At 37.7% G+C, this 27198-nt stretch overlaps 1 protein-coding gene across 2 annotated transcripts in view; it reads right to left on the reverse strand.

Moving 5' to 3' along the window:
• Window positions 1-27198, reverse strand: part of RTTN (rotatin) — a 165003-nt gene that overhangs the window by 37333 nt on the left and 100472 nt on the right. For both annotated transcript variants that reach the window (XM_043559072.1, XM_043559071.1), the window contains exons 33-38: window positions 20277-20466; window positions 18735-18826; window positions 9408-9501; window positions 5745-5940; window positions 3247-3337; window positions 354-507 (exon numbers count right to left, since the gene is read on the reverse strand). In XM_043559072.1, coding sequence (XP_043415007.1) covers window positions 354-507; window positions 3247-3337; window positions 5745-5940; window positions 9408-9501; window positions 18735-18826; window positions 20277-20466 — 817 coding nt within the window. The remainder of the gene's footprint in view (window positions 1-353; window positions 508-3246; window positions 3338-5744; window positions 5941-9407; window positions 9502-18734; window positions 18827-20276; window positions 20467-27198) is intronic.

A 27198-nucleotide genomic window follows, 5' to 3' on the forward strand; every position in this document is an offset into this window, starting at 1 on the left:
TTATTGCAGATAAGTTATAAGTAGGTCATGTGGCTGTATCCATAGCTTGTAAGAATAATGAATATCTAAAACTCACTGTACTTGCTAACATTACATTAAGAACTTTGCCCTCATTTAAACTGACAGCACAGAGTACAGTCCTTCATTATACTACATACTTGCCTCAAATGGCCCCCTGGAACCACTTAAAACACCCAAACTATAAAACACGTTATAAAAAAAAGCCTTCCAAAATATCGGCAAAACACAACATAAAATTCAACCTTGAAGTGAGTACCTGGTGCAGAGTAAGATTCTCTTTTTCCCTCAATATGCTTTACTTCCATACTAAACGTGAAAAAAATAAAGCTTACCTAACACATCTTTGATGCATATGGTGAGGACCCTGATGATGTTTGTGGTAAGAGGTTTCAGAAGCTCTTCCTGAATCACAAGGTCAGGATCTACCAGTAAACATGACTGCAGAAGCCTGGACAAAGACGACAGGTATTCTAGGAGAGAGGATACCTATTTGAAAAAAGAGATAAAGTAAAACAAAACATATCATATGAAAAGCCTAGCTCAGTGATATTTCTGTCTTCTATGCATCGTAAGTCACTTTCTTTGTACCATAAGTTACATAAAAAACTAACAAAATATTAATCGTAATTTTTAAAGATCTAAAATGAATATATAGCAGACAGCATGATTTTCTCATATAATAAACATACCATTAATGATCACATTAACACTGTCAAGTATGATAATACCAAACAAGGCAGTATTTTCAAAGCCAAATTTCAAACTCTTTTTAAAGAAAGAGAGCCTTTATAGTTTTTAAGTAGCTAAACTGTGGAATCAATATTCTGGAAGAAGTAGGAAGGGGCATTCCAAAGTCATAAAGCCTACGATTGCATAAAGAAAGAAAGATGACAAAACATTCTTCAACACATCTCCTATCATGTAAAATGCAAGTTTGTAACATTTAATTTCCTTATTGTTATGGAGTCTTTTTTGATGCCTTTGTACTGAACACTATTGATTGCAGTTACAATAAGTCTGACATCTAATGTATGAAGTGTTACCATAAACAGATAAGCCATGGAAAGTGAGAGCAAACGAGAAACATCAGAGAGGGAACCACGGAATCACTGAAGCCTCTTACAAGCCCACACACTCGGCCCGCTTCCTCAGCGCCTCGGCTCTCAGCTCAGATCTCACCCTTGCGAGGTGTCTTCTGACCACCCTACCAAACACCACACCCTCTCCCCTGCTGCACACCTTTTCCTCACACTCATTTTTCCCATACCATTTGTGTGTGTGGGGGGGGGGGGGTTTCTTCTGTTTTAGAGAGAGAGAGAGAATGCTCCAGAGAGAGAACATGCAAGCAAGCAAGGGGTAGAGGGGAGGGAGGGAGGGGGAGAGAGACAGAGAGACAGAGAGGCAGAGAGGCAGAGAGGCAGAGAGAGAGAATATGAATCCCAAGCAGGCTCCACACTCAGAGCAGAGCCAGACGCAGGGCTCAATCCCATGACTCTGGAATCACGACCTGAGCTGAAATTAAGAGTCAGACGCTCAACCGGCTGAGCCACCCAGGCGCCACCCCTGCCCCATACCATTTGTCACCAGCTGATAAAATAGTTCACATTTTATTTACTGCTTACTGTCTTCTGCACCAAGGACAGAATTCATATGGACAGGCGTGTGTGTTTTCTTTGTTCACACATCTGTCACTGGCACCTAGAACACAATCTGGCAGAGAAGAGGTTCCAGAACTTTTCTGGAACAAATGAGGAATCTTGTGTGAGGACAAACAGCTAAGCAGCATTTGGCCTACACAAGTACCGAACAAGCACCTTCCATGGGACAGGCACTGTGCTCAGCACTGGGTACACAACTGATGCCTAAAAACAGTCATAGCCCTGCCTTCATGGAGCTCACTGCAGCCTCTGGCCTCATGACCCCCCACAGATTTGCTCTGGCCACTCTGGCCTCCTTGCTATTTGTTGGATAGAACAAACCAACCCCGATCTCAGGGATCTGGCAGTGTCCTCACTTAACCCAGGTTACATGTCACTGTCTGAAAGGCCCTCCCTGACCACCCTAAGTGGAAAAGCCCTACCCTCCTCACTCTGAAAGCATTTCCTGGCGCCTTTGTTAGCTGTTCTTCTCAGATGTGTATATGGATTTGCTCATGATCTGCTCTCCCAACTTGAGAGGAAGAATCTTTCTTTTATTTGCACAGGCAAGACCCTGGTACGTGGTAGATGCTCAATAAAGGTCTGTCAGCTGGACAGTGAACTGGAGGAGGGAGCCTTATGCAAAGGCTCAGACTGCATTGGGACAAGTATTTTGAAGATGATGTGTTACCCAGCCTTATAAGAGGGGGCCTGCCGTGGTCAGAAACCCCAAAGACAGCACCGCAAAGCAAATCTTGTATCCCTTCTTAAACTCTGAGTTAGGGTAACATTTCTACTAGCAACAACTACACAAGGAGTTATTAAGCATACTTTACATGCAGACTCGAGCTACAATCAAGAACTTAAAAATAGTAAATATCTGGGGCGCCTGGGTGGCGCAGTCGGTTAAGCGTCCGACTTCAGCCAGGTCACGATCTCGCGGTCTGGGAGTTCGAGCCCCGCGTCAGGCTCTGGGGTGATGGCTCGGAGCCTGGAGCCTGTTTCCGATTCTGTGTCTCCCTCTCTCTCTCTGCCCCTCCCCCGTTCATGCTCTGTCTCTCTCTGTCCCAAAAATAAATTAAAAAAAAAAAAAAACGTTGAAAAAAAAAAATTAAAAAAAAAATAGTAAATATCTGTAAAAAAAACAAAAATAAATTTATTTTTACTAGGTTGGGTTTTGAAAACACATAGAATTTAGTCACTATCTATTTTAACAACTTCAGTTTAGGTGCAAATGATAGACATGGCCTAAAATCACAGAATGGGAAGGTGGTCTATATAATGTCTTCTTTTTTTAATATGGTGCTCAAAGATATCCAGATCTGTGAATAAACATCTACAGCTGGTTAATGGAATTAGGAAGAGAATATAGATCTTTAAACCTCACTTCCCTTTTCTGCCATCCAAAGATGTCTCAGATTAAAATGTTAAGTAACCTATTTCAAATAACCTCATTACACCATGTCTATCCTGAAAGATCTTCATCCTTCTCCTACGGTTAGTATATCCTTAGCAGAATTTATGTTTCTGGCACTTAAAACAAACGCACAAGCAGACATGAGGCGAGAAGGAGACGTGAGACACTTACCTGAGCCTGCGTGTGCTCAGCGGGAGGGGACAAAGGCAGGGGCGCCTTGAGCTCCTGGACACAGCTCTCTAGGAGGGTGGCATCTGCGATGCTGCAAAGAGCAGAAAAGATGAGTAGTCTGCTGCTTATTAAAAATTAATAAATCAGTATTTGAAGTTTGAATGTAACTTGAACAGAATTCAAGAGAAAGGATCTTTACTGAAAACAATGGCTGTCAGAGGGAAGGTGGGTGAGGGGTGAGGCAAAATGGGTGACAGGGACAGGGAGGCACAGGCCTCCAGCCATGGAACGAGAAAGTTACGGGAATAAGAGGCACAGCATAGGGAACACGGGGAATGATACTGTGACAGCGATGGAATAGGACAGATGGTAGCTATGCCCGTGCTGAACACAGCATAATGCATAAACTTGTTAAGTAATTAAGACGTACACCTGAAATGAAAGTAACATTTTGTGTCTACTCAAATAAAAAGAAAAGTAAAAACAAAGAGAACAGATTTTCATAAAGACAATAAATGTATATAAAAAGATATCCCATAATTATTTTAGAACACAGGAAAAGATCCTATCTAATAAACATGGGAAACAGAATTCTGAAGAAAAAATATCTAATGAAAAGCAGAATAAAATATAAAGAAGCCCTTCTAAAAGGGAAGCAAACAAGAGAAAAAACTTGGTGGTTAGTTTCCTGTTTAAAACAGGAAAAATACTTGCTAGGAAATAAGTTTTGATTTACAAAGTAAAAAACAAAATAATGCAAAAAAAAAAAAAAAGCAGGAAAAAGTTTTCAAGTCCTGAATAAAGAAAAGGTACAGAATATGATTAAGCCTTTGCCATAAAAGATTCTTTAATAATTCTGTGACCTCAATTTCACAACAGGCTCTTCTTGAGAAGCAAGAGTATTCCTAAAGTTCCATTTTGATCATTCTTGAGGCAGAAAAACATCCAAGAAGAAAGTTAATCAACAGGCAGTTTCCTTTTCCAAGTCTAGCAGGTTATCACGGTGGAAAGATGATGAGTAACTGTGAACAAACTCACACCTCACGGATTATCTGAGTGGTAAACGAGTAATGGCAAGTGAAGTGAAACAAGGATACTTCTTTCTTTTTGGAGTTTTCTTAATATCCCAAAATGAAAGAGAAAGTACTGCAATTTGGCAAAGAGGAGGACGATATCTCAGACAGTGAAAGTTCTCAAGAAGAGCAATGCAAATGACTACGGGGTCAACAGGAGGTAGTAATAATCCACTGGCTATAATAATCCAGATGGGAAGAAAGCAAAGGAACAGTTACTATAGAGTATCCTAACAGGAGTGCTGATGCATAGGGGCACTTGTACCCCAATGTTTATAGCAGCACTCTCAACAATAGCCAAATTATGGAAAGAGCCTAAATGTCCATCAACTGATGAATGGATAAAGAAATTGTGGTTTATATATACAATAGAGTACTACGTGGCAATGAGAAAGAATGAAATATGGCCCTTTGTAGCAACGTGGATGGAACTGGAGAGTGTTATGCTAAGTGAAATAAGTCACAGAGAAAGACAGATACCATATGTTTTCACTCTTACGTGGATCCTGAGAAACTTAACAGAAGACCATGGGGGAGGGGAAGGAAAAAAAAAAAGAGGTTAGAGTGGGAGAGAGCCAAAGCATAAGAGACTCCTAAAAACTGAGAACAAACTGAGGGTTGATGGGGGGTGGAAGGGAGGGGAGGGTGGGTGATGGGTATTGAGGAGGGCACCTGTTGAGATGAGCACTGGTGTTGTATGGAAACCAACTTGACAATAAATTTCATATTAAAAAAAAAAAGAAGGGGGGGGGAAAGTATCTTAGACGTCATCACTTGATCCTCACGCTAACCCCAATAACCAGATGTTATTAATGAGATTAATAGTAACTTCCCCCAGACTGCAACACTAGGGAGGGAATGCCCTGTGAGAAGACCCTAAGTGGGACTGATTCAGTATCTACAGCCTTTCTCACTATACACATAACCAACACGATAATGCAAAGGTCCAGCCAGAAGCTCATTCACATTAGCTAAATGAAAGAACGAAATCATGATCTTCTAAATTTTATCAGAGTGTTATGTAATAAAGAGTTTAATCCCCAGTAATGAAAAAACTTCAAATGAATTTAAACAACGATTTTCAACCCATGGCCCTTATTCTGACATAGCCCTACAGAGGTGAATCCCCAAAGCCCTTCACTTCCATTTAGAATGACCAAGGGACTGCACCACAGTTCTTGAGTATGGTGCAAGACAAATCAGGTTCAGAACCTCTGAATTACAAAAAAAAATCAGGACGGTGGGAGTAACAGTCAGCGTAACAAACCCGTACGAGTACTTTAACAGATCTAAATTGAAACTGTCAGGACAATTCTGGCAAAAGCAAAACCCCGCAGTCTAGTGAGCCAAAAAGAAGACAGAGATACCTTCCCGGCACGCAAGCAGTCCTGCACCAACTCGTCTCTGCTGCCCGGCCTCTCTTACCTACAGAGAAGCTCCACGAGACGGGCCTGCCGAAAAGCGCGTGCAGTGTCTCCCGGCGCCGTCGCCAGGAGACCGTCCAGGAGGCTGCACACCGCCGCGAGGAGAGGCGGCGTCACCACACGCTGCCTGGGCAGAGCGGCAGGAAGGGACGCGTCGCGAGGAAGCCGTGCCGACGCGGTTTCGTGCTGACCGATTACTGAGGATAAGCATAAAAATTAGCACAGTTTTGTTTCCTTTGTGTTCATGTACAACATTTGCAAGTTCTGACCATCGGAGGAAAGCCCCTGAGAGGGCCAAAGAGAGACGACTAGGGAGCTCCCCAGGGCCCGGCTCATCACAAACCTGAGGTCAAGGAAGCAGATATCCAACTTCTCCACTGTGTGTGTGTGTGTGTGTGTGTGTGTGTGTGTGTGTGTGTGTATGTGTGTGTGTGTGTGTGTGTGTGTGTACGTCTGCCTTGGATGACAGTGTAAGAGCCAAGACGAGATGGGCAGAGCATGGTTTTGTGCCCTCGTGCCCTCAAGCACTCAGACATTGAGGAACAAATAGACGGTCCCCGACCCTTTTTCTAAAACTCTAGGGGCCAGAAGTGCTTCAGAATTCAAAATATTTTAGATTTCAGAGAAATAATAAGATGCATGTACCTACCATACATTAACTAACCTCCAATGAGAATTTGGGCAATACCACGTAATGAAGTAACTATTTCTCTAGTGTAACACTTGTACAATCACAGTAAGCTGGATGAAGAAAGGAACAAATACAACCTCAAACCAGTACTGGTCAGGTTTTGCAGCAACTGTAATTCAGGTATGGGCAAGTTTTATACCAAGTAAGTTTTGAGAACACTTAAGTTTTCAGAGATTCTGGATTTTAGAACTGAGGATATGAGATTGTGGACCTTTCCCAGAAAACTCAGCAAAGGATTGTTACCAAGAAAGCTATGTTTGTTAACCTACATCAAGATTTCCCTCATAACCCTCACTTCTTATTTCTTTTTTAAAGGAACACTTTATTTTTAATAAATTCAGATTTACAGAAAGTACAGAGTACAAAGAATTCCCATATACCTTCACCCAGATCCCTACGTATTACTATTTTACCACATTTTATCTACCTACATACCTCTCTTATTATGAACTGTTTGTAAGCTGCAGATGCCCTGCCCTCTCAGCCCTAAATTCATTTCCTAAACAGAGACTTTTGTCTTCTATAATCACAGTACAGTTAACCAGGAAATTAACACTGATGCAGTAATATTCTCTAGTCTATAGACCTTCTCCAAGTTGGCATATTGTTTCACTAATGTCCTTTAGAGCTCAAGGGTTCTTGTTTGGATCCAAGTCAGGACCACACTTGGCATTTAGCTGTCATGTCTCTTCGGGTTCTAAACTGGAAGATCTCCTCAGACGTGCTCTTTCAGGGCTCAGACATTCTGCAAAGAGCACAGGCCGGTTACTTTGTAGAATGCCTGATGTTTGATGGTTCCTCTTGGTTAGATCTTCGGTGCATCCTACCAGGGAAACATGATTTCTATCTGTGCCATTATTGGTGGTGTTAACTTTAACCATTTGATCAAATGCTGTCTACCAGGTTTCTCTACTGTAAAGTTTCATTTTCCTGTGTAATTAACTAATTCCTTTGGGGTGGAATTAGGAATATAGAACTTTGGGACAATGGAGCATCAAGAAAGATTTGATACTTTAAACCAAATAAAATCGGGAAAATTAGATGTAGGTAATCCCACAGAAACCGTTCCAGTGGTTTTAAGGGAAAAATGTAAATATTCACAAGATATGTGTTAAATGTTTGCAGCATTTTTAGGTTAAGTTTATAGAAGAATACCAATAAAAGGGGAGGGCAGGGGCAAGTGGGGGAGGGGCAGAGAGAGACAGAGACACAGAATCTGAAGCAGGCTCCAGGCTCTGAGCTGTCAGCACAGAGCCCAACGCGGGGCTTGAACCAACGAAACTGTGAGATCATGAACTGAGCTGAAGTTGGACGCTCAACTGACTGAGCCACCCAGGTGCCCTGTATGATTCCATTTTTATGAAATTTCCCATAGGAAGGGAAAGTAGATTAGTGACACACTAGGCCTGGAAAAAAATCGAAAACAGATGAGGAGTGATTGACAATGGAAAGTTTTCTTTTTAGAGGATGAAAATGTCCTCAAATTGACTGTGGTGATGCTTGCACAGCTCTGTGCAAAAACCAGTGAACTCTACACTTATTAAATGGGTGAGTGTATGATTATTTGAATTATTCTCAAATTTGATTTCATGCTCTGGGCTCTTAACAATTTAAACCATGTGGTTTGCTCCTTTTATTCTTAAGATCGAATGAGTACTTTCTACAATTAAACACTCTTTTATATTGTTAACGTAAATTACTAAAAAACAAAATGGGATGGTGTTTAGGAAGTTAGGGAACAGATATTATAATGAAAACTCTGAGTAAAGTCTTAATTAAGCAATTATTTCTCAAGTTTTCTAAGGCCTTTTCTCTGTGGATGTTTATACTTCAGGGTGTAAAGTACCTTCTTTTCAGGCAGCAGCACATTCCTTCCAGGTGAAGAATTTAATGCTACAATAAGGCCTGTATGTTCTCCGGAATAAATAAAAGCTAAGTTGTAATCTCCCAAATATACAAAGTTTGAAGCATAATAGAGTTGGAAGCAGTCCCTAATACAAAGAAGAGAATTTACATATTGCCATTAATAAAAATAAATCCCAGGCTATTCATCAAGCATTTCTAATAAAGACTCAACATGTTTTGTGTGCTTAAAAATGGAAGCATACCCTTTGAAAATATTTATGACCAGATTCTCTCCACTTTCAAGTGGACTACTGGGGTAAATTGAAGTGTTTTCCCTAAAAGGGGGAGAAAAATGAAGTTAACTAACATTTATGAATTCCCAAATTCAAACATGAAATATCTATGCTTAATAAGGAACCATAGGGCAATTGACTATTTATTTGATGACTAAATTCCATTTATTAGAGTATTTGTTTTGTTAAATTTCTGATTTATTGAAAGTCACGGACTGCAAGATCATGACCTGAGCCGAAGTCAGACACTTAACCGACTGAGGCACCCAGGCGCCCCTAATTTTGTTCTTACAGATATTTACTTTCAAAAATAAATAAACAGGGGTGCTTGGGTGGCTCAGTCGGTTGAGTGTCCGATTTCGGCTTAGGTCATGATCTTACAGTCTGTGAGTTCGGGCCCCGCATCCGGCTCTGCACGGACAGCTCAGAGCCTGGAGCCTGTTTCAGATTCTGTAACTCCTTCTCTCTCTGCCCCGCCCCGCTCACGCCCTGTCTCTCTCTGTCTCTCAAAAAATAAATAAACTTAAAAAAAATGGAATCATACACTATGTCATTTTTCTTTTTGAAAGTAGAATGTCTGGGTGCTTGGGTGGCTCAGTCGGTTGGGCGTCCGACTTCGGCTCAGGTCATGATCTCACAGTCTGTGAGTTCGAGCCCCGCGTCGGGCTGTGTGCTGACAGCTCAGAGCCTGGAGCCGGCTTCGGATTCTGTGTCTCCCTCTCTCTCTGGCCTTCCCCCACTCGTGCTCTGTCTCTCCCTCAAAAATAAATAAACATGAAAAAAAATAATAAAAAAAAAAAAAAGAAAGAAAGTAGAATTCTTCCTAAAAGGGTACCTTGAGCCACAAACTGGTCGTGTGAGGCTTCAGGGAGAGGCGCTGTGGAGGACCCAAATGGTGGAAATTCAGTGCTTCCCGATGAAGATGCCACCTATGGAGCAGCAAAGAAAATGATTTTATTCTTAACACTAACTAATGTTAACACATGGAAAGCGAAACAGAACCAATATGTACATACAAATCCTTAAACAAGAAGGTTTATGACAAAACTGTACTAGTTAATGTAACTGGAAAACATCTCATATTTTAAGAGTTGTAAGTTTTTTGAAGGGTACTTTCAACTTCTTTTAGGACCTGCTGGAATTTATGTAAAGCAGCAAGTCAAAGGAGCAGAGTTTTGATTTGAAGCCCATTTAGGATTTTAAGGTCTGGATAAGGCCTACTCCCTCTTATCATCCAAATGTTAAAAGGCTAAACCATACTCCTTTCTTTAACTTTTGCATAATTCATTGCGTCCTTGAGATATTTTGTCCTACTTGATTCATAATAAGAGGGGTTTTTTATAAGTATCCAACGGCACACACAAATTTTAATAGTGCCTATGAAAAAATCAGCAGAAATACTAAACGATTCTTCTTTACCTTTTCCCGTTTCACAAAAGAACTGTTTCAGGTCATGTGTGGACACAGTGTTTCAGAACACAGTACTTTCTATTTTTTTAAGCTTATTTATTTTGAGAGAGAGAGAGAGAGAGAGTGCGCATGAGCACATGTATGCAAGTAGGAGAGGAGCAGAGAAAGAGAGAGAGACAGAATGAGAATACCAAGCAGGTTCTGTGCTGGCAGCCTGGAGCTCCACAGCCTGATGTGGGGCTTGAACCCATGAACCATGAGATCATGACCTGAGCCAAAATGAGGAGTTGGATGCTCAACCGACTGACTGAGCCACCCAGGTGCCCAGAATACAGTATTTTTTTAAAACATTAAACATAACACAAACTGTGTAGAAGGCAAACACAATTTCACCTACAGATCTGCAGATGAGCAGACTGTGTGGCCTCCTAGAACTGAAAAAGCTCAAACTGATGTATCTGGCACCTTCTATGTGGAAAACATCTTAGCTGCAGAGGTCAGATCATTCCTTCTCTTACCATCAATTTACTCCACACACCTAGACAAGCTGCAGGTCAGTGCATGCATAGAGCAAGCATGTCGGTACAATGTCAACAGATCTCATGAATCAACCCTATCTCCAACTCAGATACCATACACCTCAGTACTCATACACTAGCTGTGCATTTAACATGCGAAGTAGGATGCCTTAGACATGATATGATAGAGTCAAAGCAAAAACCAAGGTTGTTTTTTTCTTTAAGTTTATGTATTTTAAGAGAGCGAGTGGGGGAGGGGCAGAGAGAGAGGGAAGGAAAGAGAATCCCAAGTAGACTCCACAATGTCAGCACAGAGCCTGATGCAGGGCTTGAACCCACAAACCATGAGATCATGACCTGAGCTGAAATCAATAGTGGACACTTAGCCAAATGAGCCACCCAGGAACCACCCCCCCCCCACCCAGGTTTTTGTTTTTAATACTAAAATAAAGCAGGGTTATTTATCTATTTATTTTTAACTTTATTTGTTATTGAGAGACAGAGAGAGACAGAGCACAAGCAGGGGAGGGGCAGAGAGAAGGAGACACAGAATCCAAAGCAGGTTCCAGGCTCTGAGCTGTCAGCACAGAGCCTGGCGTGGGGCTCGAACCCACAAACCGTGAGATCATGACCTGAACTGAAGTCAGACACTCAACCGACTGAGCCACCCAGGTGCCCCCAGGGTTGTTTTTTAATAAAAAATTTAATAACAAAAATAAACCAAGGTTATATTTTATTTTCTGTTAGTAAAGAGAATATACATTTGAAGAAAATGATTGATGGAACTTATATCCAGTTTTAAAATCCCCCTTTCAACTTAAGACTTTAATCATCTCTCATCACTTCAAGTGTAACATTACAATAACAACAGAAAGCTGTGGCCAATAAATGTAAGCCCAGCATGTAAAGTCATCCAAAAAACAAATCCGGACAAATTTCAGTCTAAATAAATCATTCCTAAATGATCATGTATTAAATACCTTATTTTATATAATATTAGGCCCACATAATAGGAAACACCTAAAATTTATTTTTCTAAAAATGGTATTTACAACTGGCTCTAAGAAATGTGGAAAAAAACATCCCGTCAACAAACATCCAAATAACTTTTACAGTCTGTGAGGACAACAATCATAACTCAGATTATATCACAAAGCACGCAGGAGCTAATAATATATGGCACCTACCACAAGCTCCTTTGTTTATATAATAAAATTGAAGAGAACAATGATGCTAGAATCCTTTACCTTTTCAATTAACATCCTTTCAAAGGACACTCAAGCAGCCCTCACCACTGACAAAGCCAGAGGTAGCATTCAGAGCAGGAAAAGAAGGTTTCTAAGGGCTTGTTAGAAGAAAGCAAAGTCACGGTTTGTGACCAAAGGTCAGACAGTAATAAAAGTTGTGATTTTCCTTAATATAGTCCAAGGAAGTGACATACAAGTTCAGAAAATATGATTTTAGAAAGCATCTGCCTAATAGTTATATTATAACCTACCCCGTATGGTTGAGAAAACACAAGGACTTCTTTATACACTAATATATTGTGCTTTAAAATTTGATTATGGGTGATTTATATTATCTACTAACATCTATATTTTTTGAATTTGCTATATTAGCACATTATTATTTTAACAAGACAAAAAGGTATTAAACTGAATTGCTCTGGTTCTATACTCAAATCCTTGCTTGTTTGAAAATAATCTCTAACGGACATTTATTTGGTTATATGTAATAATATGTAAATATCTGACTTGTCATCTTGCAAGTAACTTGTGAATATCTGACTTGTTATCTTGCAAAATTCAAGTCTTAGCCTCTGGAAGGTGGAGGAGGTTCACATGAGCCCATAGTGCTACAGGTAGAAAAGGCCTGATCTAGTCCAGGTCCTCATTTAGAGATAAGGACCTCGAGTAAGGGCCCGAGGTCACACTCTCATTAGGATTCTCAGTTGAGGACTACGGTTATGACATCACAAATACACTCAAGTCAGAAGAAGCCCTCAGACAAACCTCCAAAATGCTGACCAATCTTGTATGCTTCTTTCTCCCCACGCCGTTTCCATGGAGGAGGGGTTGGCTTACTTTTCCAGCAAACTGAGCAGGCTTAGCCACTCCTTCCCCCACAGCAGAGAACTCATGTTCTCATTTGGTCTCTACCTCTTAGGAGCCAGAGAGCCCACAGTGGAAGCCCAGGGCTGTCCTTACAATAATAGGTCTGGTTAATTCTTCTGTCACTTGCTCTTTTCATTAAAAGGGCTTCAGAACAAAATCACAATCTAGACATTTTTTTCCTCTTTCTCGTCTCCCACATGACACATCCTGAGATTTTCAATTTACATTCCCTTGATAAGACAAATAAAACTGGGTTTTCTTGAATTGAAGTATATATACTTGGATCTTTATCACCTTGCTGGTATATAAGAGGCAATAAAAGCCTGTTAGGGCAGACAAATTGATGTTACTTAAAGCCACTGTCCTAAAACGGAATCAAATTTTGCTTATAAAAACTAAAAAAGATAATAGCCTTTTCTTCAATGTGTTTAGAAACAGATTTGAGAGCTAAAGAAGTTTTCTAAATCATGCCTCATTGTAAAATAGGCAGTTAGAATTTTAAGAGTCCCTTTGAAGTAGCAGAAAATAGCAAAGTCATTTACCATATCAAAGTAGAATTTGGGTTTAAAAAAAAGACAATTTGGGGCGCCTGGGTGGCTCAGTCAGTTGGGCGTCTGACTTTGGCTCAGGTCATGATCTCACGGTTTGTGAGTTCGAGCCCCGTGTCGGGCTCTGTGCTGACAGCTCGGAGCCTGGAGCCTGCTTCAGATTTTGTGTCTCCCTCTCTCTCTCTGCCCCTCCCTAGCTCACACTTGCTCGCGCTCTCTCTCTCTCTCTCTCTCTCTCTCTCTCTCTCTCTGTCAAAAATAAACAAACTTAAAAAAAAATAGAGAACAAGAGTGGTTATGAACAAATTTGCAAACATAACACAGATTAGAAAGAATAGGCAAGCCAACTCAAAAGAATCTACGCTGAATCAGTCATTAATTTCCTCCTGTGAGCACTGATTTAATCAAAGGAACATCTGATGTGTTGTATTAATTTTATTAATCTGAGTATCACGGGTTTATAATTTTGTTACGTTTTACTTTTCTATTATTTGGAATTTATACCTTTATAAGAGTTATAACTGTAAGAATTTCTACCTAGATTCAGGCTTAAAGAAATTCTTATTCTCTTAAGTAACATAAGAAAAATATTTTAGTGTGTCACTTTATGAGAATTATGTTCATTTAAATGATGTCTAAATATTTGTTTTTAATTTAAAAAAAGACAATTTCTGTCATATAAACAAAATGCATCAATGTTCAAAACTGTTTTCTTTGTATTCTACCTTTCAGAAATGAAAGAGTTCACTGGATACTTCAAATATTTTTGAAAGCTAATTTAGGACGTGAATATTTTATTTGTCAAGTGATTTTATAATACTTTCCATATTCTTTCATCAAATGTAGTATTGGTGCCTAAATAAGTTAGTTGATTTTTAAAAAATTAAAAGAGAACAAAGGAAGCAAGGATTTGTGAGATGAAAAAGAGAGGGTACAAATCTACTCACATTTTTCAAACATGGCAAAATATAAAGTATGAAAGGTTTCCAAGGAACACTAGGGTTCCTGTGCTCACTTTTATAAATGATACCTTTCTCTTTATGCCCAAGAGCGGGAAAGCTTTGGCATGCTTCACAATTTGTAATCATTAATTCGAACCCAATTACAACCAGAAGTTTAAATCACTCTGACTACATAGATCCATGATTCAAATGGAGTGTGTACAACATAGAAAAACTCAGAAAAATATCCCCGAAAGAATGAGCATAAGATGATATAAGATTCTCCCCTATCTATCTGTAAGATCACTCACATGCAGAGACTTAACCCCAGGGCACAGTCCCAGTCCCTACGCCCTACTGTATATAATTTAAGAGAACGAGTTGCCTAGAGCTTGTCTTAGTCCACTCTCCATTAGCTTTGTGACCCTACGCCAAATACTTAAATTCTCGAAGACCTTACTTCTTCACTTGGGAAACACTACCGCTCTCAAATGGTTTAACACCATTTGTAGCACTTCAGCAAACAGCAAACTAGAGGGTGTTGTTTCTGAGCTCTAAAGGCCAAAAGTTGACTCTCTACTTACATCAAACCTTATTATATAAAATAATCAGTTCTACCAAAATTAAGAAAATATATTTTAGCACAAATAATAAAATAAGACCCAAACCTATTTTACTTACCTCAGTTACAGTTACCTGGTTAATAAAATTGCTGAAATCTATCTCAAAATATTTTTGCCAATTTCTTTAAACACTTTCACTTGACATTAATGGCTATACCTCTATAGTAACTTAGTTTGGATAACTTCAGACGTATGAAAGTGAATACAAAACACAGAAAAACATATAAAATAAATACTATTTGCTCCTTCTAATAATGTTTAAAAGAATAATTATTTATAAACTAGTACACACTAGGCACACATAATGGAATATTCTATTTTCACCAGCTATTGTATTCATGCTAATGGCACATAGAAAATAATCATAGTAGGAAAAACTAATGTGGGGGGATTTGCTTTTTAACAACCAATACCTAAGTTTTATTTAAAGAATCAATACTAAATTTTTATACCAAAAAAAAGTGTTCATTTTCATTATACTACAGCCCAGTGGCCTGTATTACTAATACCTGAGGAACTAGAATCTCACTTATATTTTCTTTCTAACTAAAATACATGGGTTCTTAGACCCACAGGTGGTTGAAATTTATTTAAACAAAGTATATCATTCTCTTTCTCTCTACCATCATGCAAACTACAGTCTCCCCAGGTTTTTCCTGGGGTTACCATATGCCCACACTCTATCACTATTCCTACATCAAAACTATTTTTCTTCCTAAAAGCCTCTTGGATATATCCCTGCTTTAACTGTCCTTGGTCTACTCTTCATTCTATAAAAAAACTTGAAACTACATCACACAAATGCCAATACATATTTCTCTAATGTCGACTGTAATGTTTCATGCATTTGACTCAGCTGAACTAGCTCTATAACTGTATCTCTACAGCTATGATATCTTACCTCTTCAAATCCAAACACAGGTTCAGCTCTCTTAGCTAACCCCTACCTGGTAATTAAACTTTGGTCTTTGTTCCACACTCCAAACAAACCATGCCTCTTCTGAATATCTAATGCTTTCAGTACGACATATGTGGCACGCCGTCTTCTCAGTATGCTTCACGTTCTCAACTACACTTTCAACCCCTGTAACTGGGTACCGAATCTTAAGACATATCTGAATATCTTTTCAGCTCCCCGCAAATGTGCATACATCTAAAAAAAGATTAATCCTTTAAAGCCCATTTCAATTGCCACTTCTTATACAGTATCACTCTAATGTAACCTCACTGCACCCTACTACAACATCTATTATGGCACCTAGCACATGGCTTTGTCCTGAAGGAGTGTAACATCACGGCCAACAACTGAACTCTAGAGCCAAACACTCTTCTGGACTCAAATAGTTCTCTATCAGTTACCAGCACTGGAGCCTTGAACAAGACACTTATTCACTGTACGCTTTAATCTTTCCTTTTGTAAAATAGCAATAGTAAGAATGACCTTCAATACTTTAAAATGGTTATCAAGGTCTCTAACGTGGCATTAACTGCACACAACGGATAATGACCCAGCAACAGCACACAAAGCAAAAGACAGTGCTTTCCTTAGAAAGACAAAATGAAAACACCAACCAATAAACAAACTGCATCTCTTGCCGTATCTGGGAAATACACAAAATGATGATAAGAATAACCAGATACACTTATTGGCAAGATTTAAAACCACTGAACTGATATACCTCACCATATTCTTATACTTAAGAAAGTATTAGTTGGTCTGGGTATGACAGCTTAGGTTTAGAGTAACACTGGAAAAATGAATAAACTCTCCAGATTTTTTTTCCTGTTGGAAGAAAGACATACAATATCTCTGGCATGGCAAGAAAAAGATGACAATTAGCAGAATTGGGGTAATGAGACTATTTCTGTGAGTAAAAGCCAATTTGGTGAGTAAAAGTCACCAATACCAAAGCTCTTCTACTTGGAATCCAAAAGAAGAAAAAAAGAGTTGACTGTAAAAATTCCAACAGATAACTGTCTTTTAAGAAACTATACAAAATAAATCTTACATAGAACTATAATGAGAATTCCTTAAAAAAAAAAAAAGAGAGTTCATTGGTATTTTTTTCTAAAAGAATACGTAATGTCTGAACACAAGCAAGTTAAAGACTTTTATGTTAACAGAAGTGCTTCTATTTTAATAATGATTACAATAAATATATTTCCAAAATTTTCTCAGAAAATCTAGTTTCCCAATCTATAAGATTTGTTATGATTAAAGTTTCTATTATATATTATACAAATATATTTTTATTATTATATATTTTATTTACTACTATACATTATTATTATCTCATAAAATAGAAAAATGCAAAAGTACTTAAATCCTCTTGCACAGGATAAATACAACTTGGTATCTACAAAACAGCTAGGATGACCCAAAATTAATGAGAGCAATTACTATTTACTGAGTACCTACTATAAGCAAAGAACTGAACAATGTACAAATTACAGATAGCCCTTTTAATAAACACAGGAACCAAGGAATCACTTTTAAGCACATACTAATGCTGCCGTTCTGGGAACTAAATAACTAATTAATACAGCTCCTTTTTGCATTTAATTATATTATTTCTCTTGTGGAGACAAAGACATACTATTTCTAGCATGGAAAGGAAAGCATGACATCTAGTGGACCTGGGGTGATTACTCCACTTTTCCAAATAAAGCTTCAGCTCAGCACTAACCACAAACTCTTCTGGGTCCAGGGAAAAGGATGACTCCTAAAACTGTCACAAAAAGTACCAGTGTTGGGAAACCATAGGAGGTGGATCTTAATTATGAGATGAACTTTATTACTGCCTGGTAATTATTTATTATTCTCATATTACTTTTGCTCCTGCAAGCAGGAAAGCCAAGGTCCTGTCTTCTTATTAGGGTTTATGATGCAGTAATTGTTCCAAAAACACTTTATGATTTCGTGTAATGTTTTCCACTTGACAGTAAATGATTTTGTACGCTTGTAAAACAAGTGAAACCTAGTTTCAGTCATATTTAGGAATACTTAGTGTGTCTCAAACTTTTTAGAACAAAGTAACTTATGAATAAAAAGGAGAAAGAAGGCAGGCAGGCATAAATTTCAGGTATTGCAGATAATCAAAACAAGCTTCTACCTGATGCAAGTATTTAGAAATGTGTTTAAAATCTCCAGTACCAGGGTGCCTCGGTGGCTTAATCGGTTAAGTATCCAACTCTCAATTTGGGCTCAAGTCCTGATCTTGCAGTTCATGAGATCAAGCCCTGCATCAGGCTCTGCACTGACAGCACAGAACCTGTTTGGGATTCTCTCTCTCCCTCTCTCTGCCCCTGTCCCACTCGCACACACATGTGACCCTCGCCTCAAAATAAACATTTAAAGATAATAATAAAAAATAAAATAAAATCTCCAGTACCAAACTGGAATCATTTGAATGGGTCCACTTTCTCCAAATTGCTTTGTCCTTAAGCAAAACTGCAGAGTAATCAAGTTTTATGATCATATAGGATCTATTATATTACTACTGATAAACACTTTTAAACTTTCATGCTTCCGGTTCTTTTAAATAAGGTACAAAAAAGGTTGTAAATTCATCTAAAAGGACATTCAGTGCAGCTATAGAAGTACATCAGTCCCTAACTCTGCACAAACAGCAGTTCAAATAAATCACAGCTATTTTAATCATGACCTTATATTCTGAATACAGTCTTGTCCTGTCCATCCACTATGTAAATTCAAACTTCCAGAGGTTCAAAATGAAGCACTAATGCATTCTTGTAGGGCCTGAGTGGCTCAGTCAGTTGAGCGTCTGACTCTTGATTTTGGCTCAAGCCATGATCTCACGGTTCGTGGGACTGAGCCCCACACTGGGCTCTGTACTGACGGCGTGGAGCCTGCTTGGGATTCTCTCCCTCTCCCTCGCCCTCTCTCTCCCCACTCTCCTGCCCTCTCCCCCCACTCACTCTCTCTCTTTAAAAATAAATAAACATTAAAAAAATAGTTTGAAGCACTAATGCATTCTTTCAAAGTACCATTGTTTCCACGGTGGAGAGAGAACTTGGATCTTGATCTTGGCTGGACAACCTAGATGGAGCCCTCCAAAACTTGAATGAATCATCTAAACCTGTGACAACAAGAAAACTGTCAACATGAATACATCTCTCCTCCTTACTGGAGCAATTAACAGAAAGAATACTTGTTGCAGGAAGCCAATCAAGAACCAAGAAAAAAAGTTTGCCTAATTTTTGTTATTCTTAATTAATTTATATAAAAAACTTGTTTCACAAAAATTTTAATGACCATTAGTGGACTTTGCTTAGCTTAATCTAATACAATTTAGCAAGAGCATCAGCTCCCAAACTTTAATGTGCCTAAGGATCATAAAGAGCTACTATTAAAGCTATTTTCTATTGCCAGAGATTCCATTCCCGCAATTTGGGGTGGGAGCCCTAATTCTGCATTTGTAACAAGCTCAAAAAGACCTCAATGACAATGGTTCCAGGACTAAGCTTTGAGGAACAGTGATCCAGGGAAATCCAAACAATGAAATGTGTCACTTTCCTAATAGGGATATCTATTTAAAATGTTCAAAAACTTCATTAAATATCATTTTCCTCTTAATTCCTGAACTGAGCAGAAAAGCCAACTAGAAATTCAGACTTAAGTATTTGGGGGTAAAGGAACTATTTCTGAAATTCACTCTTAAATAGTTCAGAAAATATATATGTATGCATGTATATAAGTATGTAAATAAATGAATTTTATTTATGTACATATACACATATACATACACTTGGCGTAGGGGAACAAATACAGTAAAATGTTCACATTTGGGAACGCTTGTACTATTCTTGCACCTTGTCTGTAAATGTGAAATTATGTCAAGATTTTTAACAATTACTATTAAAAATTCATTTAAAAATAAATACAACTTATTTTTAAAAATCATTCAATTATTTACTATTATGAGACAAAATTATTTATATGTGCTAAGATCTTAGGAAATCCAAAAGAATCTAAAAATAGAAATAAAAAGGTTTCAATAAGATATTTTGATAAATGAGTACCAAACCAAAAACAAATAGCTTTTCGATGTATTAGCAAAACATGTAAGAAAATTTAGTATGAAAAGGTCTCATACTTGATTGCCTGGGAAGAACCACCTTCCAAAAAGTTTAAAACATCTAACAGAGAAAAAAAAAACCATAAAACTTAACTGAAGGACATGAAGTAACTTATAAAACATTAATAAGATACCAAAAATGGTTTCCATGAAGAATTTATAACATAGGAAAATGCTTAGGCAATGTCTAGTGAAAGGAGGAAACACAGAAATGTACATAAGATATGAACACAATCATGTAAAATAAACAAAAGCTAGAGAGAGAGAAGACTGGAAGAAAATACACCCTAACATTAACAAATGTAATCTCTGCACAGTGGGACCAGAGGTCAACGTGTACTCTTCATTATTTTTTAAATATTTTCAGTATTATTTTTCAAATATCAAACACAGATTTTCAACAGTTTTTAAAAAGTTAGCTTTTGTAAAAATAAAAATATAATGTACTTACCATTGAAATCACTGCCTTCTGAAGTTCCATCAAGAGCAGAAAATTTCAAATCAAAAGTATACCGTCCCAGGTAACAATGTTTTACCATCTGATTCAAATGTTCATAAAAATGACAGTGATATAAAAGAGCCTGAAGGGCAGGTTTTCCTACGAGCGATACGCCAGAATCCTCATCGTGGACACAGGGGCCCTGTAGGAAAGGGAGAGAAAAGGAGACACTGATTTATAACATAATTTCTTCAGAAAGACCTGCTACATGCCCCACATTCTCCTCAACAAATCATATGGGTCCTTACACTTGCCTCTGTCCTTCCGCACTCAAAACAGCATGACCTAGGGCTAATTATTACATAGTACTCTTAAGTTTTTGCTGCCCAAAAATCCTTTCAAGGCAGAAGGCTGATCTATTCCACCTCCTGAGAGATAAACATTTAGTATAAAACATTTCTCTGAAATGGTAGTTTTAATCAAGTAATTACATACTTGAGCCACAAATACAATAAAAACAGTATTTTTCAACCTACACAGTATAAAATAATTGTGCGAATATCTGAAATAATGTGTCCAATAATTATGTTCCAAATTATTTTTTGCACCTATTGATGTGCCAGATAAAAATGAAAAAGACTCATCGCTACCCATGATAAAACTTGCTTGCCATATTACTTCTCATTGAATTTACCACACCAAGGGAAACACACAGGTACACACACACACACGCTTTCCATCAGGAGTAGGCTGAGAAGAATGGGCCATTATACAATTTTAATCTCTCTGCACTTTTTTCCAAATAATTTTTTGCTCCACCACTCACTACTTTTCCTGGAATATCCAATGGCAAAAATCAAGCAGTCAGGAATCACTTCAAGTGTGCAAATAATCCTATCACTAGCTCATAAATATTTCCATTTTTGGAAAATGATAATAAAGTTACGATTTTAAAAACAGACCGTAAGAGAAAGAAAAATAAAAAACAGAAAACAGAAATCTAAGTGCCACCAGGAAAGGTATGGTCAAAACATATTCAGTTTATCATTAACTGTGAAATTTGTGTTTGGGTCCCTTTTCTCATGCCTCCTCATCACCAAGGAAAAATGGATGTTAAAACTATCCAGGAAGATCAAATAATTCACAAGTTAAAGGTATAATTACACCAATAAGATCATTTCCATTAACCTTTCTTTTTCAGGATATTATCATTATAATCAAACCTCTTCATTATTAATACCTTTTATAGTCATGAATTTGTTACTGTTGTATTCTAATAAACCTACCTAATACCGTGAGCTTATTCTTTATCAATAGAGCAATGTACATGTTTAATAAGAAATAAGACTACTTAGGAGAGCCCGGGTGGCTCAGTCCATTAAATGTTCAACTCTTGGCTCAGGTCACGATCTCACCGTTGTGAGATCTAGCCCTGCATTGGGCTCCACGCTGAGAGTGGAACCTGCTTAAAATTCTCCTTCTCCCTCTCCCTCTCCCCCACTCTGCTCAGGCTCTCTCAAAAAAACAAAACAAAAAGAAAAGAAAGAAGATTATTTAATGAGCAACTAGCACATGGTGGTCCCTGTGTAACTTGAAATTTTGAGGTCTAGAAGCAGGTAAAACAGAAAAGTGCAAGAACCGGGTCATGTGGCTGTTTATTAGCCATGGTATACATTTCAGGCAATATGGCCTTTTCATACATTATCTTATTTAATTAGCTAGGATGAAATAATTCATCCCAAACCACAAAGCCAATCCTAACATCCACAGCTTCAAACTTTCTCTTTTAAGCAACCTATACCATTTTTAAAGTTTATTTATTTGAGAGAGAGAGAGAGAGAGAGAGAGACAGATATTGCCCATGCGCACACAAGCGGGGGAGGAGCAGAGAGAGGGAGAGACAGAGAATCTCAAGCAGGTTCCATGCTACCACGGCAGAGCCCAACACAGGGCTTGATCTCACACATTATGAGATCATGACATGAGCTGAAATCAAGAGTCAGACACCTAACCGACTGAGCCACCCAGGTGCCCACAACTTATAACATTCTTAAATGTACAAAACATGTCAAATACAGAAGAGATTCGCAATAGTTGATTAACATCACAAATTAAAGCTCTCATTATAATAATTCAGAGAAGGAATTAACAACCAAGATGAGAACTATAATTCAGCTAAGTTTACTAGCTTTGCTATAACTACTTAACAAACCTTAATAAATCAATAAAATGAAATTATTAAACAAAGTAAGACAAATGCTATTTTTCTAAATATATTTTCATAATGATGCCCAGAACAATTTTTAAATTTTATTACACAGATTATATAAAATTTCCACTTTTGCAAAAATCATACCTATATAATTGCTTCCTGGATAAGTTATACCACAGTCCAAAATTCATAAAGGTTTAACAAAAATAGGTAAAGGAATATAAACGATATAAATCTCAAAAACAAGCCCTTCAAGAGCTCCTACTAAGTCTGCTGATTCTTTATTCTGTGGAGGCTGATGGTTATACCATCTGCTAGAAGGAAGGGTGTTACAAACCTGCTGTCTTCCTAAAATCCACCTTTTCTTCAGTTACAAGTATTTTCAAAGTGAGAAATCATACGTAAGTGATATAGAACTGTAGTAGTTATTATATAAATATGTATAATTATCATAGTGATAAAGAATCGTGAGCATGACATTTATCCTTCAATTAGTGCACAGATAGTCTCCAACTTAACAATGGTTCAACCTACGATTGTTCTACTTCACAAGGGTGCCAAAGTGATGAGTGCTCAATATAAACCATACTTCAAACTTTGAAGTCTGAGCTCTTCCTGGCCTAGCGATATGCACCGCAATCCTCTCATGACTGGGCAGCAACAGGAAGCTGCCGCTCCTGGTCAGCCAGCAGTCACAAGGGTTAAGTGACTGATACGACCATCCTGTACCCACACGACCGTTCTATTTTTCACTCTCAGTACACTATTCAACACCTGATTATCAAATGGGCTTTGAGTTAGATGATTTTTTGCCCAACTGCAGGCTAATGTAACTGTTCTGAGCACATTTAAGGTAGACTAGGCTAAGCTGTGATGTTTATTAAATGCATTTTCAGCTTCCAATGTTTTTAATTGAACAATGTTTATCAGGACATAACCCCACTGCAAGCCAAGGAAGATCTTTATTTTTAAAATGTGCTTTTTCTTGGGGTCCCTGGGTGGCTCAGTCGGTTGAGCGACCTACTTCGGCTCAGGTCATGATCTCACAGTTCATGAGTTCGAGCTCCGCGTCGGGCTCTGTGCTGACAGCTCAGAGCCTGGAGCCTGCTTCGGATTCTGTGTCTCCCTCTTTCTCTGCCCCATCCCCACTCATGCTCTGTCTCTCTCTGTCTTAAAAATAAATAAAACAGGGGCGCCTGGGTGGCGCAGTCGGTTAAGCGTCCGACTTCAGCCAGGTCACGATCTCGCGGTCCGTGAGTTCGAGCCCCGCGTCGGGCTCTGGGCTGATGGCTCAGAGCCTGGAGCCTGTTTCCGATTCTGTGTCTCCCTCTCTCTCTGCCCCTCCCCGTTCATGCTCTGTCTCTCTCTGTCCCAAAAATAAATAAACGTTGAAAAAAAAATTAAATAAATAAATAAATAAATAAATAAAACATTAAAAAAAATTTTTAATGTGCTTTTTCTCTAGGCCTTACAAATATATTAAAAAAATATTTAGAAAGTAATGATAACAAGTCATAATAAGAGACATAATTCAAAATTCCATCTACTTAACAAGGTTTTGGAACCTGATTTTTTTCTTTGCCTATAAATCAGTGAAAAATTTTCAACCTACCAAGATTGTAGAAGTTAAATTAATTCTGATTTGAATGAAAAAATTAATATCCTAGAAAATAAAGACTAAGAGATAAAAATATAAGAGATATAAAGAGACCTAATATGGGACTCATATGACATGTGGAACGATAGAACAAAGAAAATAGAAAAGTCATTTTTAAAAGAAATAAACATGAAAAAATATGTCAGAACCAAAAGATATAGAACATCTATATCTTCAAATTAAGGAGTTTAATGAGCACTACAGCAAGAGCAATGAAAAAGATATATAACCATAAAATTCTAGGACATCAAAGATAAAGAGGAGATGATAAAAGAAAAACTTGGCCGTAAAGAGGTAAAAGAGCCACATGGGGATCCAACTTCTCATCAGCAGAGGGGAAGTTAGAAGACAGTGAAGCAAAATTCTTATGAGGAATGATTTCAACCTAATATATGGTAACTACCCAAACTATCAAGTGCAATTTAAATGCATTTTCAAATATGCAAGAACTCATTAAGTTTATTGCTCATGCACTTGTTTTTAGGTAGGAGTATAATTATTTTGAAGATGATTTCTAGGAAAAATGATCCTAACTGAAGAGAAAGGATGATCAAGAGTTTAGAAAAACATGAAATATGATTTAGACTCACAATTCAAAAAAAAAAAAATTAAAGATAAAAACTCCAAGGGGGGAAAAAAATCACCCGAATCACTTTTTTAAATTATACACACACTCAAACCTATATATATATATACATATATATGAATATCAGAAAATGTTTCCTCTGAGCATCAGAAGAGTCATGGCACCCCAGTAAATGGCTCTGTAGTAAATTACTAGTTTACAATTGTTAGAATCAACTCCTAGATAAATGAAGGCTGCAGAAGAGAATGTAAATATAATCAAGATTCGCAGAGTCAAAGTAGAACTAAAGCTGACAAAGATGGGCTTACGGAACATCTTACCCACAACTTCCTCACCTTCTAAATGGAAGGAGAGAGACATGATCCATAGGTCACAAGACCAGAAACGGCAGTGGAGAAACTAAGAACAGTAATAAACTAAATTGGCAGGACACTGTTTAAATGAGCTAAATCCTGTGTATCAACACAGTAAAGGAACAAACATTATTGCAAACTACTATTTAGACATATGAAGGTATTAAAATCAGTAGGAGGTAAAGCTGTCTCTGTGAATGAAAAGAGGCAGTAAAGTTCATTACAAGCTCTATTAGGTGCTTTAACTGTATGTATTTATTACTTTAAATTTTTTTTTCTAAAACTTCAAACAATTCATTCAAAATATTTTCAAGTCCTCAAAGACGACCAAATGATCTCAAATACATACATATTACACCATTATTTTTTAAATTTGATTTATTTTAACTAATCATTAAGCCTGAAACGCCTTTCTCCACATGCCAAAGCTTCCTAGTGGCAATGGCATGTTAGCAACAGAGCTGTACTCAGGGTACTAAAGCCAAGCCCAGCATATGCACAGAAGATGGTCTGACTCAGGCTTTCCACAGATGACTAATGGTACAAGGGCCAGAACAATGAAGCTTTTCATGCACACACAAGGCTCTGCTCCACAGATCCATCAGTAATTGATGGGGCTGGCTTCTGGCACAGTGGGGAAATCAGCATGGTCTAACTGCTCTGTCTCAGGATGTCTATATCCTTACCAGACTTGCCCTCAGGTGAGTGCTGGGGCTGCCAGATCACCTGCAAAACTGCCAGGAACAGCTGAGAAGGACAGTATGCAAAAAAAGAAAACTCTTCAAATCACCAGGTGCCATTATAAGTAAGTTTGCAAAGAGAAAAGCAAATTAATTATGTCATAGAACATTCCAATTAGTTTGAAAACATTGTTCTCAAGGATGCAATAAGCTAGAATATTAATTTAAAAACAGGTATTTTAGTCCTAGTGCCACAGTACTAATATACCCATTTAGCTATGATTCAAAAGGAACTAGAAGCAAACTGAAAATTACATTTAAGAAGAGCAGAGAACAAGGACACCTGGCTGGCTCAGTCTGTGGAGCATGCAACTCTTATTAATATGGGAGTTGTGGGTTCAAGCCCCAAACTGGGTATAGAGATTACTTAAAATAAAATCTTTAAGGAAAAAAAAAAAAAAGAATAGAGAATATTTTCAAGATGACAAATCATTTTGATATGTAACAATTAAAGAAAACTGCTATAATGTAATTCAGAAATTGGAAAAAATGACCATAATTACATACAAAATCCTTAACTACAGATAAAGTATGAATATAAATAAAATGATACTGCTTCTCTGACATCAAGTATTTATTGTTTTGCAAAATCAATACTTTATGATGATTCCTGACGAACACATTAAGAGATGAAAAATACACACTGATAATTAACACATCAAATATGAAAATGATAAAAACTGTAACTATTAATGAGTCGACTATCTCTCTAGAACACACACACAAACACATGCGTAGACCGTTTCCTGCTATGTTCACTGTAAGCACACGGAAGTAATGACTCCTTCCTCCTGCCCAGGAACAGTGAACAGACGTAGAACCCTGATCTCATTTCTAAATACCATTCTCCATTAAAAGAAATCAGGGCTCTCTGATCAAACGTCTGATTCCAGGCTGGGGCCGGGAAATTCTGGAACATCTTGCTATACCAGAAAGGAAGGAAGTGCTCAAAGACTGATGAAAACACATTAAAAGGACAAAAGATTCTTCATGAAGGGTCTCCTCCTAGTCAAATCTGGAACAATTTGACTATCTAAATAAATAACGACAGAAACAGATTATAACTCATAAAACAATCTAAGAATCTTTGAGTCCATACTGGTGTAAATAAATAAATAAATGGGGCAGAAAAGAAAGCTCTTTCTTACATTAAAATATAATAAATGACAGAATCAGACAAAAAGAAAGAATGACATAATTAGAAAGTCATCATTTGGCAACCATTCTATAATAATTGCTTTAGACAAGAATCACAAATCAAGTTAAAACTAGTAGAAGAAAAGTTGATGAGAAATAGGTATTGACACAATCTCAGCATATCTCCCTTCAAAAAAAATTAAAAAAAAAAAATGTAACTCCACATGAAGGAAACAAGTAGACTCTACC

Source organism: Prionailurus bengalensis, chromosome D3, assembly GCF_016509475.1.
Source record: "Prionailurus bengalensis isolate Pbe53 chromosome D3, Fcat_Pben_1.1_paternal_pri, whole genome shotgun sequence".
In the NCBI taxonomy this organism is placed as follows: Eukaryota; Metazoa; Chordata; class Mammalia; order Carnivora; family Felidae; genus Prionailurus; species Prionailurus bengalensis.